Here is a 17,091-nt window from a genome sequence, read left to right as displayed (position 1 = left end):
AACTGTCATTTAACGTACGTAACCTTTTATAGGCAAAGTACACGCCTGGTAAAATGACAGTGGTTCTGTTTAAACAGAACCACAAAGCAAAGGAACTTCACAGGTTTTAATGGACAAATTCACCAAAAGGGTTTTTAATCTTCTATGTTAAAACACATGGATGTGGTAAAATTTGAAGACTCAGATTCTAACTTGTTAAAGCTTCTCCATGATTTGAAAAACCTCATTACTAATTATTGGCTTTTATAAAGATGGACAATTTGCTGAACATGCAGACATCAGCGGCATGAGACATTAAGTCAAATACTCTGATTCATAGTTTATGAATGTTACTGAATGCAGTTCTACATAAAGATGGCCAAATACAGATTTGACGGTGAGTCTGCAATTATGAACAGTTGCAGCCAACATAAAAAGCTGGTAAGTATTTGCCTGCCTGAAACTTTTCAGAGGCTAGTTACTAGCTAAAGACTATAAATTAATGATTCACCATGGTTTGGTTTGGTTTTTTAAACAAGGGCAGTTTTATGCTGCCATTTGCTGTCATACGATCAAGTTAAAAACACTGGGTCAGACCAGTAGTCCATAGAGACCAATATCCTGTCTTCCAACAGTGGCCTGTATCAGATGTTTCAGAGGGAAGGAACAGAACACAGCAATTTATAAGATGAACCATTCGCCTGTTGTTCAGTCTCAGCTCCTGGCAGTCAGAGGTTTAGGGACACCCAGAGGATGGGGTTTTGTCCCTGACTATCACAGCTAATAGTCATTGACAGACCTATCCTCCATGAACTTACCTATTTCTTTTTTGAATCAAGTTATAGTTTTGGTCTTCACAACATTTCCTGGCAATGAGTTCCATAGGTTGACTGTGTGTTGCGTGAAGAAGTACTTCCTTATGTTTGTGTTAAACCTATTGCCTGTTAATTTCATTGGGTGACCCCTAATTCTTGTATTATGTGAAGAGGTAAATAACACTTCCCTATTCATGTTCCCCACATCATTCATGATTTTATAGACCTCTATTATATTGCCCCTTAGTCATCTCTTCTCTAGGCTGAACAGTCCCAGTCTTTTTAATCTCTCCTCCTATGGGAGATGGTCCATACACCTGATCATTTTTGCTGTCCTTCTCTGTACTTTTCCAATTCTAATATATCTTGTTTGAGATGAGGCAACCAAAACTGCATGCATGCAGTATTCAAGGAGTGGGCATACCATGGATTTATATACTCGCATTATGATATTTTCTGTTTTATAATCTAGCCTCTTTCCTAATGATTCTTAATATTGTTAGCTTTTTTCACTGCTGCTGCACATTGAGCAGATGTTTTCAGAGAACTATCCGCAATAACTCCAAGATCTCTTTCTTGAGTGGTAGTAGCTAATTTAGATCCAGTCATTTTGTATGTATAGTTGGGATTATGTTTTCCAACATGCATTACATCGCACTTATCAGTACTGACTTTCATCTGCCATTTTGTTGCCCTTCACCCAGTTGTGTGAAATCCTTTTGTAACTCTTCACAGTCAGCTTTGAGCTTAAGTTTATTCAGACAGATATAGTAATCCCACCTGCTAAACTTCAACCCTACAGTAAGAGTCTGAAAACTCCACTGGACTATTTTAATTAAATAGAGTGCAACTTTTTGATCATTTTAAGTGACAACTTCTGCAGGTGGTCAAACATCACAGGCAATAAAAATGGTGGATCATTTTAGTGCTAGGAGGAGTTTCCTTCCGAACCAATTCTGACATTTCAGTAATTACCCTCACTGTCTTCTGGATTCTCTTCTTCATTAGATGCTTCAATATCTTCATCCTCCTGAGCAGAGACTGTTGACGCCACACTTTCACACTGTGATACATCCCGCTCCTCACGAGGCCTTCGTGAAGACTAAGGCAGAAAGAATTGAGATTTACTCCATCTTGAAAACCTCCATATATTAATTTTAAATGCATTCTCTCCCCACTTTATATCAGATTTAGAAGTTAAAGATCCCCTAATTAGCAATGATGTTTCTTTCTGGACTGATTTACACCTTGTTTCAACTCAGGCAGTACTGCAGGGGGCCAAAGACGAATACAGTATTGCCAAATGCACAAAAGCTTTCAGATACACGCAGAACCAGTAGTTATTTCACATGTTAACATACCTAAGTAACGCCAACCAGTGTCATTGTGCCCTAACCCACTCATTTTCCAAGGCTGTAAGCACTGGCCTAACTCTGCTCCCACTTAAGTCAAACTGCTCCTGCTGATATTGACTTAAGTTAGGCCAGCACTGTGCTTTTCAAAATCCCCACCCTTGGCGTTTTACTTCAGTTGTATGTGCAGCAGCATTAAGTTGCTGATGTTTCACTGGCCATCCGAACCCGTTTTGCACTGTTGGTGTTGTCTAATACCTACATGTTTCAATCCAAAGATGTTCTTGGTGGATGAAGCCCTCTATACAGGTGAGTTTGCAACACACTTTGGAATTCCTCAGGAGGAAATGTATTATACCAAAAATGCAAAATAATATTACTACCTTTAAATTTAAAGTGACCAATGCCTTGAAACTGTTTATTTACCCGGGCAATGAAAAGCAGCACCAAATGCGAGAAGGTTTCTCTTGCAGAGCACAAACAGGTGAAATGAAACAAAATGGGATGCTGAAGTTTCTATTGTGAGCCTCAATGCCTAACGTTAGACCAAACCCAATTCTCTCCAAAAATTGTTTAATCCAATATGATTTACTCACTTTCTGTTTGTGCTGTTGAAGGAGGTTGTCCAGATTATGTCTTCTTTTATAGTTGAAGTAGAAGTTTTTACACTGAGCTTCACTTTTAGTTCCAACCATTTTGGCTATTGCTGCCCAGTTGCGACCATGTTCCACTAACCCTGTTCAAACAAAATGCAAGCTTAGTATTTACCATGATAAATAATCAGGCTAACCAGAAATCAAGTAAACCACACACAAATTCCACTTTAAAAACACAAACACAGATGCAAGAAAATGAGGTAAATCACACTGTCCTTAAAATGACTCTTGTTGCAATAACGAACCCACCCAACAGATGAAAAGCCCTGCACTTCATAAAGCATAGCAGGATGCCTCTGAAGCGATCCCATTCTAAAGTTTTGCCAATATCTGAAAGAGAACCAGTAAGCACATTCCCTCCCATGTGCTCATTAGCTAGGTTTTCAGACTTACTATAGAAAAAGTAAATTAAAAATATATTTAGCAAGAATTAACTAGTGCTGTTAGAAAGCTGTCAGCACAGTTGCCTCTCCAGATGACAATGCTCAAACACAGGGGTTTCTCAACCTGGAGGTCGGGACCCTTCAGGGGGTCGCAAGGTTACTGCATGGAGGGGGTCCACAAGCTGTCAGCCTCCACACCAAACCCTGCTTTTCCTCCAGCATTTATAATGGTGTTATAAATTAAAAACACATTTTTATATATTTAAGGGGGAGGGAGAGAAATTGCACTCAGAGGTTTGCTATGTGAAAGGGTACAAATGTTTGAGAACCACTGCTCAAACAGCTGTTGTGATGACAAATCCCCAGTAGCAGCACCAATACAATAACACGAATGGTGCAGCTTAAAGACTTTATTTTTGGTAAGTAGTAATCAATTGGTACATTAAAATTTGCCAAAGTTACAATGTAAACTCCCATTTCAGATAAAAGAATCCATCTAATGGAAAGAGTATTTATGTGACTTGTAAGAGGGTGTTACTTAGAGCAAATTTCAGAATCAAATTTTCATTCACATCAGTTTCATAATTATACAGAGACTGTTTTGTAAAACCATTTTCTATCAGACTGTTGATGGCCATAGCTGTAAACTGAAACCAAATAGCTTTTCCAACAGATTGGGAAAGCCAACAAAAACATCTAAATCTGCATGTTTGGAAGATTGGTTTGCTTAGTATGGAAATCTGCTTCTAAGAAAAAGCTCCTTTCAAACATAGAACGAAAGTGAGTCCCCCACCTCATTCATTCAAATTAGCACCGCAGAGACTAATTAATAATCAGAAGTGAAACCAAAGCTTTAGAAGGATTACCTTTTTTAGCAATTTCCATTTCTTCTTCTGTCCAGCGGGAGGTCTCCACAGGCTCTGCAGAAGCTGAAATAGCAAACGGTGAGACTCATTAGACAGAGAAAAGACCAGGATATGCCCTTTCAGCACCAATCACACATTAATCTATTAATATGTTTACATTAAGGCCTGTCCAAGCTATTTGGGAAAGCCGCCTGGGACTGTGGAGGCAGTCAGTTTCTATTACACCGAGCTAGGGGTGGGAAAAGAACCTTCATGCTCTTATCAGAGCAAGATGTTAAAGACTGGCTTGTCTATAAACCTATGTGATGTCCAAAATGTTTATTCACAGAAAGGAAAATTCCTACGTAACATGGAAGATGACAGAATTTGGCATATCTTGTTTTGCGTTAACACACATGAATGTTACCAGCTTTGTAAACAGCTGCTCAAGTATAGCATGCTCTGGTATCCTGTGTGCTACTTGCTCACCAGCTTTCCTAAAAATAATGTAATCCATTTCCCCATAAATTCAAGTCCAATACCGCATTAGGGAAGACAGTTCTCACAGTGCAGTTCATACAAATATTGCCAGTGAGCTTGTCTAACAGACTAAAATACTTCTTATCTCTCATTAACAGGCAACAAAGCTTTGAGCTTTGATTTAAAAATACTCAATAAATCAGGCCCCACGGATGTCAAGAGGAAGAGAGTTCCAAAGGCACAATTCACAGCTGATACAACATCCCTCTGACACAGTTCAGGATTAAACAACAACAAACTCCCCAAATTCTGATTTTGTGGGTGTCTAAATATACAAGTCTTCATAAACAGTTTCTACTGTACTGAAGCAATTTCAAAATTTAACCAATGCAGAACCCACATAAAAAAAATAGCTCGTGAGATATGGTTTCTTTCAAGAATAATCTCTCAGGCTGCATGTTGCTACAACCATCCATGAATTCTAAAATGCCATCAACTTCTCTTGTCAGGTAAAACACAAAGACAATAATCCAATGCAAAGACAAATAATAATAGAGGAAGTTTATATATAAAATTATAATCTCTGCACTAAAATTATGATGCTATATTGAACAACCAGAAAAAGTGAAATTTTTAAAAATCTAAACTCAGATTAATTCTACTGAAATCAGCATCAGCCATTTTTAAATTAAGTTTACTATAAATGTGAACTTGAGGCTTGTTTTTACTGCAAAGTATTCTGGACAATAAATATTCTAAGAAGCCAGGCTATTTCTAAAAGGTTCATCTGTATTCGCCCACTAAACAGTCAATGTTTTTACTGCAATAAAAAACTCTGTTCTGCCTGATTGTACAAAAGAGCCAGTCCCCCGACAGGACTTGGGATAAAATGACAATTTCTAAATTCTTGATTCTTAGAGAGTATTTTGGTAGCATATTTTAATCTGAAGATTTTCATGGAAAGTAGGAACCCCTTTGTCCTCATACATCTGTAAATGCTGGAGTATTTCACTTCCCATGCCACACATCATAGAATCACTATAATATGTTTATGTAATATTCTCTTCAAAATTACTTCAAACACTGAGCAGTGCTCCCAAAATCCAAATGATGTAAACAAATTCTCATCTCCATTTTACAGATGGAGAAACAGATGTTAAATGACATGACCTGAGCCACAATGCAAGTCAGTGCCATGCCAGAACCATCATTAGAAGTTGGGAGTTTCTGATGCCCAGTCCTGTGTTCAAGCCCCTAGGTTAACATTGGTTCTCCACACTCTTGAACTATAAATTGTCCAGCTACACACAAGGCCATGTTGTGGGGAGGTCTAACAGGAAACCGTAACCTATTAAAGTATCCAGACACAATCTCTGAAATAGCCTTGAAGGCTGAACTAGTGTTCCTGTGAAATACATGGTACTCAATATACCACTGAAAACTCAGAACCCACACAATTATTTGCTAATGCTTAAAGTTATAAATTAAAACAAAATCATTGGAAAATATTCCAAATTCCAATTTCTGCCAAGTATCATGTTAATGTTATGCTCAGAGAAAAACCAAGTATGGTCTTGGCACAAGAAGGCTACCAAAAGTCTCAGTCAAAGATAAAAGAAATGCAAATAATCATTTTTTTTAAAGCAAGTCATTAATGTAGAATACTTAGCTCATATATAGCCCTTATCTGTATAGCTCAAAGTTTTGGGGTTTTGGTTTTTATTTTTATCAAGGAGGATGTAACCAGCCCCATTTAATACATGGGAGAAACAGAAGCATCTGAAGGTGAAGTTACTAGTCCAGAATTACATAGCAGGTCAGTAGAAGAACCAGATATGGAACACACTTCTCTTGACCCCCAGGCGCTAGAGCACACGGCTTGCCTTAAAAGGCTACAGAGAGTTGAAAGACAGAAATATAAAGAAATGGAAATATAACTGGCACTTCTATACCATCTTACATTTTCAAAGTGCTGTAGCAAATGCTAACGAGTCCTTAAATCACCCCTGCAAGATGGTTAGTCCCATTTTACAAGTAAGAAAATAAGGCAGCAAGATTAACTGATTTGTCCAAGGCTGTACACTGACAGTAGCAGAGCTGAAATTAACTCCAGAGGTTCTGGCTGCCATCTCAGTCATTTCACTAAACCCTGCTACCTCACTGCTTTCGCAAAATACAGAATCCCACCCTCTGGAAAGCCCTCAGAGTCTAAAGGTCTGAAAGCAAAAATGTTCAGCACCACTATTTTATTTTAGTGCCACGTATGTATGGTACCCTACAGTCATGTTTGCCACTAATATTTTATAGATGTATATATAGATTTTATAGATGTATACAGAATATTTAAAAACACAATATGCAAAGTCCCTTCCTTAAGGACTCTTCTACAGTCAGTAGTGAAGCAGTTTTGTGCTAAAATTGTACATATTGGAAGGCAAATAACATGTTATATTCCTTTCTGCAATAAAAAATGGAACTATTCACAGTATCCATATGCTTTGTCCTTCTAATCATAATTTGCACACTTAAGTCATTAGAAAAGGGAACTGGGCTTTAGGACACCATGAGTCTAGCCTCACCTCTACTATTGATTTGCTGTGTGACCTGGGGTAAGTGACAAGAGTTCTGTGCCTCTTTTCCATTTCATAGCCATTTTTTAAAGTGCACTGAGATTCAGAGATAAAAGATGCTAATTAAGTCTTACATCTATTGTAATATACTCCCCACAACTGATTTGTGGAAAGAGGACAAGTTTAGTGAGAGCAGCTGGACACTTCTCTTAAAAGGAAATTTTGTACTTTTCACACTCTTATTCTGAGCATTATATTCTGCAACACTACAGGCAGCAAGGATTTATATATAAAATATTGTGAAGGCTCTGAAGGGATTTTGTAGAGCCTATCTCAGACTTCTATTATAAACCTATTTGCATACTATAACAGACACACTATTGAACACAAACCAAATAGAGAGAATGAAAGGGGTTGCAAAACACCGCAGCATACCGTGGAAAAAACAGGGAAACTAAGAACAAAAAAAACACAGCCCCAAATGCTCTAAAGTATTTAAGGGATTCTTCTGTGGAGGGAATTATTCCACTGACTCCTCTGAAAGAGAATGGAATAGTTAATTACTTACCATGCTGAAGCCTCTTCTCCTACACTCATTTCCTGCATATCAATCTCCTACACTCATCTGGGCAACCAATCATAAGCAAAGAAAAATGAATGAAAGTTTAAAAAAAATCTATGCTAGTAAAAAAAATGCAATCAACAATTCAGAGGGAAAAATACTCTCCACCTGCTTTATTTCACTGGACTTGGTGTCACTCAGGTTTAATATTGTTCTGAATAATGTTCAGCCATGGGTAAAAACCCCACTTCTTCAGATGCACTTACGAAAGCTTATGCCCAAATAAATCTATTAGTCTGTTAATCTTTAAGGTGCCACCGGACTCCTCATTGTTTTTGTGGATACAGACTATCACGGCTACCCCCTCTTTCAATGTGGGCTTTCATAAAACTGCAAAAAAAAGTTTAAGATTATACGAAGACGTTTATTGTCCTAGTTTAAGAACATGGAAACTTGCTGAGATAAATGCACGAGCCAATGTTTACAATTTAATGAGCACTCACTTTCTTCTTTTACAGTGCTCTTTCAGGAGGGTCAGATTCCATGAACAATAACCAGAGGAAGATTTGCTAAAAACTCTAATAGCACAAACCAGTATAATACTGGTGTACCCAACAGCCACCAACAGCAGGCAGCTTGCAATGATGGGGGGAAAAAAATCTTATGCTACTGTGGATAGTTATTTATACTTTGAATAACATCTGCAAGCTAGAGCCAAGCTCAGCTTGACCTCTGGGTAGAGAAAGCTCAAGTAATGGAATAGTGCCATTTGCTGACAGCTGTCACCTTACTTTAATACTATTTTTTAAATCCTCTCCATTGTTAATTTTTCTGTATTTCTAATGCATAAGCCAGCATGGCTCGGTTTTGTTTACTTCCTTGTTTCTGCATCATCATCAGATTATGGCAGCAGGAATGTGCACTCCTCTAGGAACTCAGCCAGCAGCAAGAGTCTGTACACGGTCTACTGGTATGTGCCACCAAAATAATATTTTACAGAAAATTCCTTAGCTACATAATGGATTAAGAAACAAGCCAACGAGAGATCCATTCCAGATAATAAATAGTGTGGTAAATCAAATTCTGGGCCTAAATTGCTTGTTAATAACCATCTAGGGCTAGGTCCTGCAAATGGATCCCTGTTAATACAGATCCATTTGCAGGATCTAGCACTAACCCTGCAAACTTAGAGAAAAAGTCTTTGTACAGTAAGAATCATTGGTTTTCTCTTATACAGTTTTAACATCTGCTCATATCGATACATATTTTTAGAAGTTTGATAAACTTCTTGATGGTCTTGTTTGTCAATAAATGACTAGAATTGAAAAAAAAATGCATTGTATCCAAAATGGAAATGTGTTGTATGCACAAAGAATGATCTCATTTATAAAGTGCCTTTCTGCCAGATGGATCCCAACATGCTTTACATACATACTACTCACAGGGTTCTGGAGGTGGAGGAAGAGGCGGTGGTGGCTCTTCAGTAGCCGAAGCAGCGGCATTTGCTGCTGCAGCTTCATTTGTCATGGATCTGGTGATCCTGCCCTTACGACGACCTTGACTGTTGGCAGTTTTTCGTCCCCTAGGAGTAGCCTGCTCCGTTTCCTCTGCTGCAATTTCTGTTTTATCCTTCTCTTTGGTGTTCTCTCTGGAGTGAAGACAAAAGTTAAAAGAAAAGCTTCAACACGGATATTAATAAAGAGTATACTTCATAGGCAGGTATTGGTGAAACTGAATCAGAGATATAAGAACCAAGTGTAAGCTCGCTTTTCAGTACTGATGGAAAGAATAATTGTTTCTAAAGCAATTTAACAGTAAAACAGGCTCCTCGTTCCTCCCCCCCAAAATCAGAATTTATTTAAAAACAAATGGAGCTACACTCCATTATTAACTAAAAATCAAAGGAAAAAAAAATCTACCATTTCCTTACTGATGGTACCAGGTATGTCCTTTTATTGGTTTTAATAGAATGTCCATTTTCATATAGAAACATTCGCACCAGCAGTGTTAGTGGGCCACTTCACCTTGAATGTTCCCTTGAAATGCATTAACTACTTATGCTAAACAATCTGTTCCACCTTGTATTTACCTGTGATACTCTCAGTACATTTCCCAGACCTAAAGAAGAGCTCTGTGTAAAGACAGTACCTCATTGTTTCTCTAATATACTGTGACCTACACAGCTACAACACCACCACATACACCAACAGCAAACATTTAAACTGAAACAAAAAACTTCAGAAGGGCAAGAAAAATTCCATCCAAACTTTAGGGATTTTCCACTGATCTGACTGGTCCAAAGAGTCAGAGAAACAAATATGCCATAGAACAATTCTTTATGCAATCAGCAATAATTCAATTCTAAATAAGGAAATTCTATAGTGAAATTAACTATCAGGTTTATTGCTTCCATTTAATACCAATTCCCTAAATAAATAGTAACAAAAAAACTAGCAAAGAGCAATTGCATTAGGAAAAAAAAGTCAAACAAAACAGTTCATTCTCATTACATATACTCACTTAGATTCCTCCTTCTCATCCTTTTCCTCTTCATCTTTCTTTTCTTCCTCTTTTTTCTCTGTTTTTTCTGCTTTCTCCTCTTCTACTTTTTCTTCTACCTTTTCTTCTTGTGAAGGACGTGCAATTTGCTGCTGAAACGAACCATTGACACACTAAAGCTATATAAAACACTTAACTGTGTAAAGGAGATGCATTTCTGTCGTAATAGCATTAACACCATCAATATTATTGAAAGAAGTTACTAAGATTTTACATTAGAATCTTCATCACAATTTACATGTCAGTTTAGAAGTTGGGCTTGGATTACAGAGGTTTTACAACAATAGGGACATCTGCAAATTAAAAACATAAGGAAGTGGTTTGGCAGACCTGTTGGCATGGAACAATCTGCCTGTAGTCTTGAAGTTTGTTTCAACCACCACATTTTGAATGTTTCCTTCAGTCCCTCTCAATAAGTATATTATTTTCTCTTAAATTTGTCTGATTTTCAGTAACCTTTATTTGGGAACTTACTGCATTTTATTTTGTAGATTCCATGGATGTACTGCTTTCCTCAATAGAATAAGTACAGTGATAATGAAGACACAGTACACAAGTTATTCTTTGTGCTGTCTTCACAAATAAGTCTATACACGCTATCACATATAACATAATATGGAAGAGTTTTATGTTAAAAACACCGCTATGAGTCCCCAACACATGAAGCCTGAAAATTAACAGCTGTAATTAACAAGTTTTAAAATAGTATTCAGGAGACATCTAACCAAAAATCCTGAAAAGTATATTTCAAGAGTAGCAATGTTAACTTGCTCTATTTTAAAATAGTAATACATGATAGTTTACAACTTGGAAACAGAAGATCTACCACCATGAACATTATGTACAGCTCTAACCCTCCTAAGGGTAGTCAGCAGTATCAAGCACTACATTAGGAATTTCATATTTCACTAGATCAGGGGTCGGCAACCTTTCAGAAGTAGTGTGCCGAGTCTTCATTTATTCACTCTTATTTGAGGTTTCAAGTGCCAGTAATTCATTTTAACGTTTTTAGAAGGTCTCTTTCTATAAGTCTATAATATATAACTAAACTATTGTTGTACGTAAAGTAAATACATAAAGTTTTAAAAATGTTTAAGAAGCTTCATTTAAAATTAAATTAAAACGCAGAGCCCCCCCGGACCGGTGGCCAGGATCCAGGCAGTGAGAGTGCCACTGAAAATCAGCTTGTGTGCTGCCTATGGCACGTGTGCCATAGGTTGCCTACCCCTGCATTAGACTACTTTAAGCAGTTGGGGAGGAAAGGTATAGTTTAGAACTACAAAGTTCTTTACTATATTTCTCAATGACAACAAAAGATATAGTTTTACAATCATGTGGGTGTTGACAAAGAAAAAGTTTGCAAATATCAGAGTAATTACAAACAGGCTCCCTAACCCTGCATTTATGCAGTCCTAATTAAACTGGCAGTTCTAGCCTTAACTTTGTCTTGAAGCCTGGACAAGTATCTGCTTCTGCCAAGGCAGTATGATGCCATTAGCTTCAACCACCGGTAATACATTTGATATAAACTAGCATCCTGTTTGTTGCCCTTTTCCTACAGTCACACATGCAATAATCTGTTGTGTACTAATTCTTAAATATAGCTATAGCTGACATTTACTGAGCAGGGAAGACATAATACCGTTTCAATACTCTCATGGGGTTACTGCCCCTAAAACACTTCACAGAAACGAAACTGTACTTGCTTCTTACTGGCTCAAATCGTATCTACAACTCAAACCCACCTGAATCACTTTTACTGTTCTTCATTTACATGACACCAACATCAGTTATTTTGATGTAATGTAAATTGTGAATGTAGATATCTTACAAGTTTACCTTTGATGTCCATATCCAAATCCCTGCAACCAGCATAGTAGTATCAAGTGCTGAAATCTATTTACATTTATTATAAAAATCAGCACAGGTCCCAATTTGGACTGATGGATTATTCCACTGGTAGCCTCATAGAAGTGAAGATATTTAAAGTCACTTTCATTTTTTCCTCCCTATTGTTTTCAAACATACTATTTTAATGTCTTTATTATATCTCCTATAGCTATTTCCATTGTTACCTGTAAACCTATGAGTCTAGAACTGAAAATAGTGGGACGAATTTGTGTCACCATCCCCACACCTCTTCCCCCCTCCGCAAAAAACATTCAACTTCCCTGCCTGGTTTAGTTATTAGGAATAATCTAAGATTTGCCAACTCAAATCTCTCATGCTGTTTCCAGATGGGCTGAAAAATGTATAAGATGTGTTCACAGGGAAACATTTTATACTAAATTAAAAGAGATGGACCCTTAAAGGTGGCTGTAAAAATATTTTCTTCACAAGTATAAGCTTTAATGTCCTTATGCTCCCGGCTGTGTTGCTGCCTTTTACAAAGTACTTTCAGGACTTCCTCAAAAAGGAGAGCATCAAGAGTCAAGTAAAGCCAAGCAAAATATGAGAGAGAGGTTTCTTTGCATTTTACTTATGTTACATTTATATACTGCACATAAGTGTATATATTTCATTAAATTTTAGCATTTGTATCTACACAATAAATGTAATTATATGAGCAATTAAACTTCACGCTTGAGAGTTGTAAGCATGTGATGATCAGGAAGAAATTCCCCTGCTCTCAGTGCACAGCATTGTACAATTATTATGTTACAATTACTTCTTAGGTGCAGCATGGGGGTGGTTCACCTTCTGAAGCACTGCTTAGTTACTATCCAGACACCTAGTTAGATAAATTGTGCAATCCAGTGTGGCAATTCCTACTGAATATTATGTATTAGTAGTATTGCGATAGCACCAAGAGATCCCAATCAGGGTCCCATTGTACTACGTGCTGTACAACTAGTCAACTCCATAAAGACTGTTCCCGCCCCCAAGGGCTTGCAATCTAAGTTGTGGTCTGGGCAGTACTCCAGTGTGAGAAACCGGATCTCAGATCCTCAAAGATTCTTCCCTTTGACAACATAAAAATATTTTTAAAACAGTATCAAGAATGCCTGAGATGGCACGTGAGTAACACAAAGCCTATGTACAATTAAGTCACTACGTATGGTATCGTTTGGAAAACATGCTCATAACTGTTGATTAATGCAGGAAAAATTTCTGTAAGCAAACAACAAATATGGTAAGAATGCTTGCTTTAATCATCCAATTTCTATAAACTAAACATTCCAAAAAAGAAACCATAGGGGGTAGCTTGCATATGTAAACCAAAATCAAGGTGCAGGTATTGTAAGCGTGCACATTATATATACACAAACAGTAAGAAGTCTGTTAGTCTGTTTAAAAACCCTGGAAAATTCATTGAAGGCTAAAACCTACTCTCTCTGTTTGCACTTAAGTAGTGCACCACACAAATCAAATATTACTGAGAGAGCATTCAAACATGCATGGCACTATTAAAAAAAACAAGGACTAAATCTTTTCCCCTATGAGTTTACAATTCTGCAAGCATTTACTATTGCATATATGCTTACTCTTATGTGTAGTCATATCTAATTAGTGAAACTACAAAGGGAGTAACTCCATGATCTAACTGGGGGTTACACTAGATCAGGAGTTCTCAAACGGGGGTCAGGACCCCTCAGGGGGTCACGAGGTTATTACATGGGGGGTCACAAGCTGTCAGCCTCCACCCCAAACCCTGCTTTGCATCCATTTATAATAATGTTAAATATATTTAAAAGTGTTTTTAATTTATAAGGGGAGGGGTCGTCACACTCAGAGGCTTGCTATTTGAAAGGGGTCACCAGTACAAAAGTTTGAGAACCAATGCACTAGATGACCCTTGCTACTCCTTCTAACCCTATGATTCGGCCCTAAATTCACATAACAGGAGGAAGTAACAAATGGAAGGTAAATAATATAATATAAGCTTGAGTAATTCATGAGTCTTGAAGGTAATATTGTATTGCATATACACGAGTATAGCTCAAGTGCCTCCTCAAAAGGGTGTACTGAGAAGGGACTTGAAAATGAAGAAAAAGGTGAAGTGTCAGAGTCAAGAAGGGGGAAGCAAGCATAGTTGTACACACAGGAGAAAACAAAGGGGGTAAACAAGCAGCTTTGGCTAATGTAAGTCATGCACAGTTCAGCAATCACTCTCTCCCCCCTCCCTAGACCCCAAACACCCAGATGCCTATAAAACACGGTCGTCAGTTCAAAATTCCCTGCTTGTGCAGATTAAAATCAGACTCCCAGAAATACTTTAACTGCAAAATATGCTTAAACATCTGCTCAAACAAAAAAATAAGTTTAGTATTAAACTCTTGGGGGATTTTTCTCTTGAGCGCAAGGAACAATTTGCCTATGTTTTGCAGAAGTCTTTGAATAAAGTCAGTGTGCTGCAATGCGTGGATGCCACAAAGGGTCAGCATGATTTTTGCTAGTGGGGTTTTAAGTAAGGCCCTTATTACTAAATCAATGTGTGCTGCTGGATGTCTAAATACAAGAATTCTGGTAATTATTAAATGCTTTAACACTATCTGAAAATTCACAGAAGGACGAGGAGAGAGTTCTGGGAGTTTTTTTCCTAGGAGCTTAAATGCTGTGTGTTAACAGGATTAAATTTTATATAGTCCATTGAAAAAACTCCTGAAAATCGGCTGGATAAATTCTAAAAGACTCCTTCGTATAGCAGTGGCAGCGGATGTCTCTGGTACATAACCAAATTAAGGTTGGAAGTCAGCTTGAATATATTTTATAAAAACTAAATTCCTTTTGAATTTTTAAAAATATGAACTGAAGTAGATATTAATAGTTAACTTTTATTTATAATCTTCCTGCAAAGTATCAACATCTCAATATTGGTACTACCTGGTTTTCCCACATATTCCTTTAACACAATGTCAGTGAGACATGCTGAGGTAAATGTTTTTCGATTGTGCAAGACAGGACAGTATGAGAAGCAAAGAGTTTAGATGAACCGCAGCTTCAGCAAAAATCTGGATTTTGTATACAACTTGCCTGAAAAAATAGCTGGATCATCAGAACACCCCCAATTGCTTTTATCTGCCTAATTTAACACTGCACATTGTCAATAACAGGTTTAAATCTGTTTTTTTCACAGTGAATTTTTCTAGCATGCAACGCTCTATAGGGCAAAGGCAGGTTAAAACACAAACCTTAAACAGCTGAAGCCTCAGTCAACGACGTACCTGCACATTCATCTGTCGATTAAAACTCTTACTATCCACAGCACAGGGGTCGGGCTCTAATGCAAAATAAAACTCAAAAGCACAAAACCCACAGCCCCATCAATAGCTCCTTAGCATGGGCTGGCTGACCCAGCAACGTGTTTATTCCAGGAAACTTTGTCATCCTGCCACTTAAGCTGCCTACAGAAGAGTTGCCCATCTCACATGCAAGCTTCTAATCTCACAGGGGTTACTCAAGGTAATCCCCACTGAGCTGTGCTTGATTGGCTGTCACAGAAATAAAGCAAGTTTCTGCCTGGTCAGATCACTGGACTGTACCACCTGCTGTAAAGACATATGGGTTGGCCCACAGACATTAGTTTATGCTGACAATGCAGCTATACTATGGAAAAGTACATTTCCAAATTACTGACTAATATTTCTCACCAGCCCCCTTTCAAATTTTATTCCAAGGCAGCCTTAAAAATACTGCTATCCACTCAAATTAATCTTCTGCATTTCTACTAAAACAGACTCTATTCAGTCCATCTGAATTATAGATATACACACTACACCCTTCAATGGCCAATTTGAGGAAGGATCTGTAATAAGATTATTATTTCCCTCTCAGTTGATCAATAATTTTGCTTCAAAAACTGCTGGTGCAACCAAACCAACAAGATCATAAACCATTGGATGGCGTTCTGAAATACAAGCAACTAGATCCTCTCGTTTCACTTTGAAGTGGTTAATGTAATGCTGCTCTTCCTCTTCCTATACGTGTGCAAATCATAAACAGAAACTGTTTGTTACTGTGCCTTGATAGCTGTTACTTCTGGGTTTCCAGTATATATCAGGATTCACATAGCCTGTAATCATCACTTCACAGAAGGTAGTGATAAAGCTGGAAGTTCTCTGGTGAGCATCCTTTTTAAAGAACAGACTAAATTTTGAGACTTGACTATCAGAATATCCCTTCCCACTAGTTGGCAGTTTTCAACCAGACTTTGCATTTGCATCCATGCCACGCCACTTTCTATTCTGAAGTAAAAAACATGTTTGCTTTATTTAAAAAAACTCATGTGCTACAAGACAGACACTTGTCATGTTACCTCCCCATGCAGTCTGTTACAGAAGTTTAAATTGTATCTTTATTAGAGGTCTTTCCCCTTCTAGATTTACTTTAACTAAACAAAAACATGTCTCTTACGACACAATAAACTCCACATTTCTTAAGAACTTCATATGCCATAATCCAGTACTCAGGACCTTCAAAATAAACATCCGTTTTGAGACCTATGCTGATGTTGGCCAAGTTTAAATGGTTGCAATTGTACTGGCTAAGAAAATATTTAGGTTATTAAATCATAACCATGAGTAATAGCTGTGCCAGTGTAATATATTTATGCCCTCTACTGGAGAATTGTATCCCACCTGCACTTGCTATCTGTTTCACTGCATTATTATCTGCCTTGCTTCTAACTTCTATGACCCTATATGCTGGGATGCTTCTTTTGAAGTTACTCTATTGCCAGTGCAAAAAGATCCCGGGGTGCATCCTAAACCCCACTACCTTGCTGGGAAGCTGGAAAGGATAAGGTCAATTAATAGTGGAGATGGGTCTCCTATTTGCTCTAATCTTTTAATGGGTACTCATGAGTAGTTTTTCCATTTACAGTGAAAAATATTACCCTCCGTTGGACTGAAAAAGTGACGCCCAATGATGTTTAGTGCATTTATCATGTT

At 37.6% G+C, this 17,091-nt stretch overlaps 1 protein-coding gene across 15 annotated transcripts in view; it reads right to left on the bottom strand.

Moving 5' to 3' along the window:
• Positions 1 to 17,091, bottom strand: part of NCOR1 (nuclear receptor corepressor 1) — a 101,385-nt gene that overhangs the window by 36,299 nt on the left and 47,995 nt on the right. For 11 of the 15 annotated variants that reach the window (XM_044993387.1, XM_044993390.1, XM_044993393.1 and 8 more), the window contains 5 exons: positions 10,163 to 10,293; positions 9,085 to 9,290; positions 4,052 to 4,114; positions 2,743 to 2,882; positions 1,770 to 1,896 (listed from right to left, as the gene is read on the bottom strand). In XM_044993387.1, coding sequence (XP_044849322.1) covers positions 1,770 to 1,896; positions 2,743 to 2,882; positions 4,052 to 4,114; positions 9,085 to 9,290; positions 10,163 to 10,293 — 667 coding nt within the window. The remainder of the gene's footprint in view (positions 1 to 1,769; positions 1,897 to 2,742; positions 2,883 to 4,051; positions 4,115 to 9,084; positions 9,291 to 10,162; positions 10,294 to 17,091) is intronic. The other 4 variants (XM_044993391.1, XM_044993399.1, XM_044993404.1 and 1 more) reach the window with 1 other exon arrangement.

The sequence above is a fragment of the Mauremys mutica genome, chromosome 19 (genome assembly GCF_020497125.1).
Source record: "Mauremys mutica isolate MM-2020 ecotype Southern chromosome 19, ASM2049712v1, whole genome shotgun sequence".
NCBI classification, from domain to species: Eukaryota; Metazoa; Chordata; order Testudines; family Geoemydidae; genus Mauremys; species Mauremys mutica.
The sequence above is the reverse complement of the archived record's forward strand: the minus strand, read 5'-3'. Positions and strand labels throughout refer to the sequence as shown.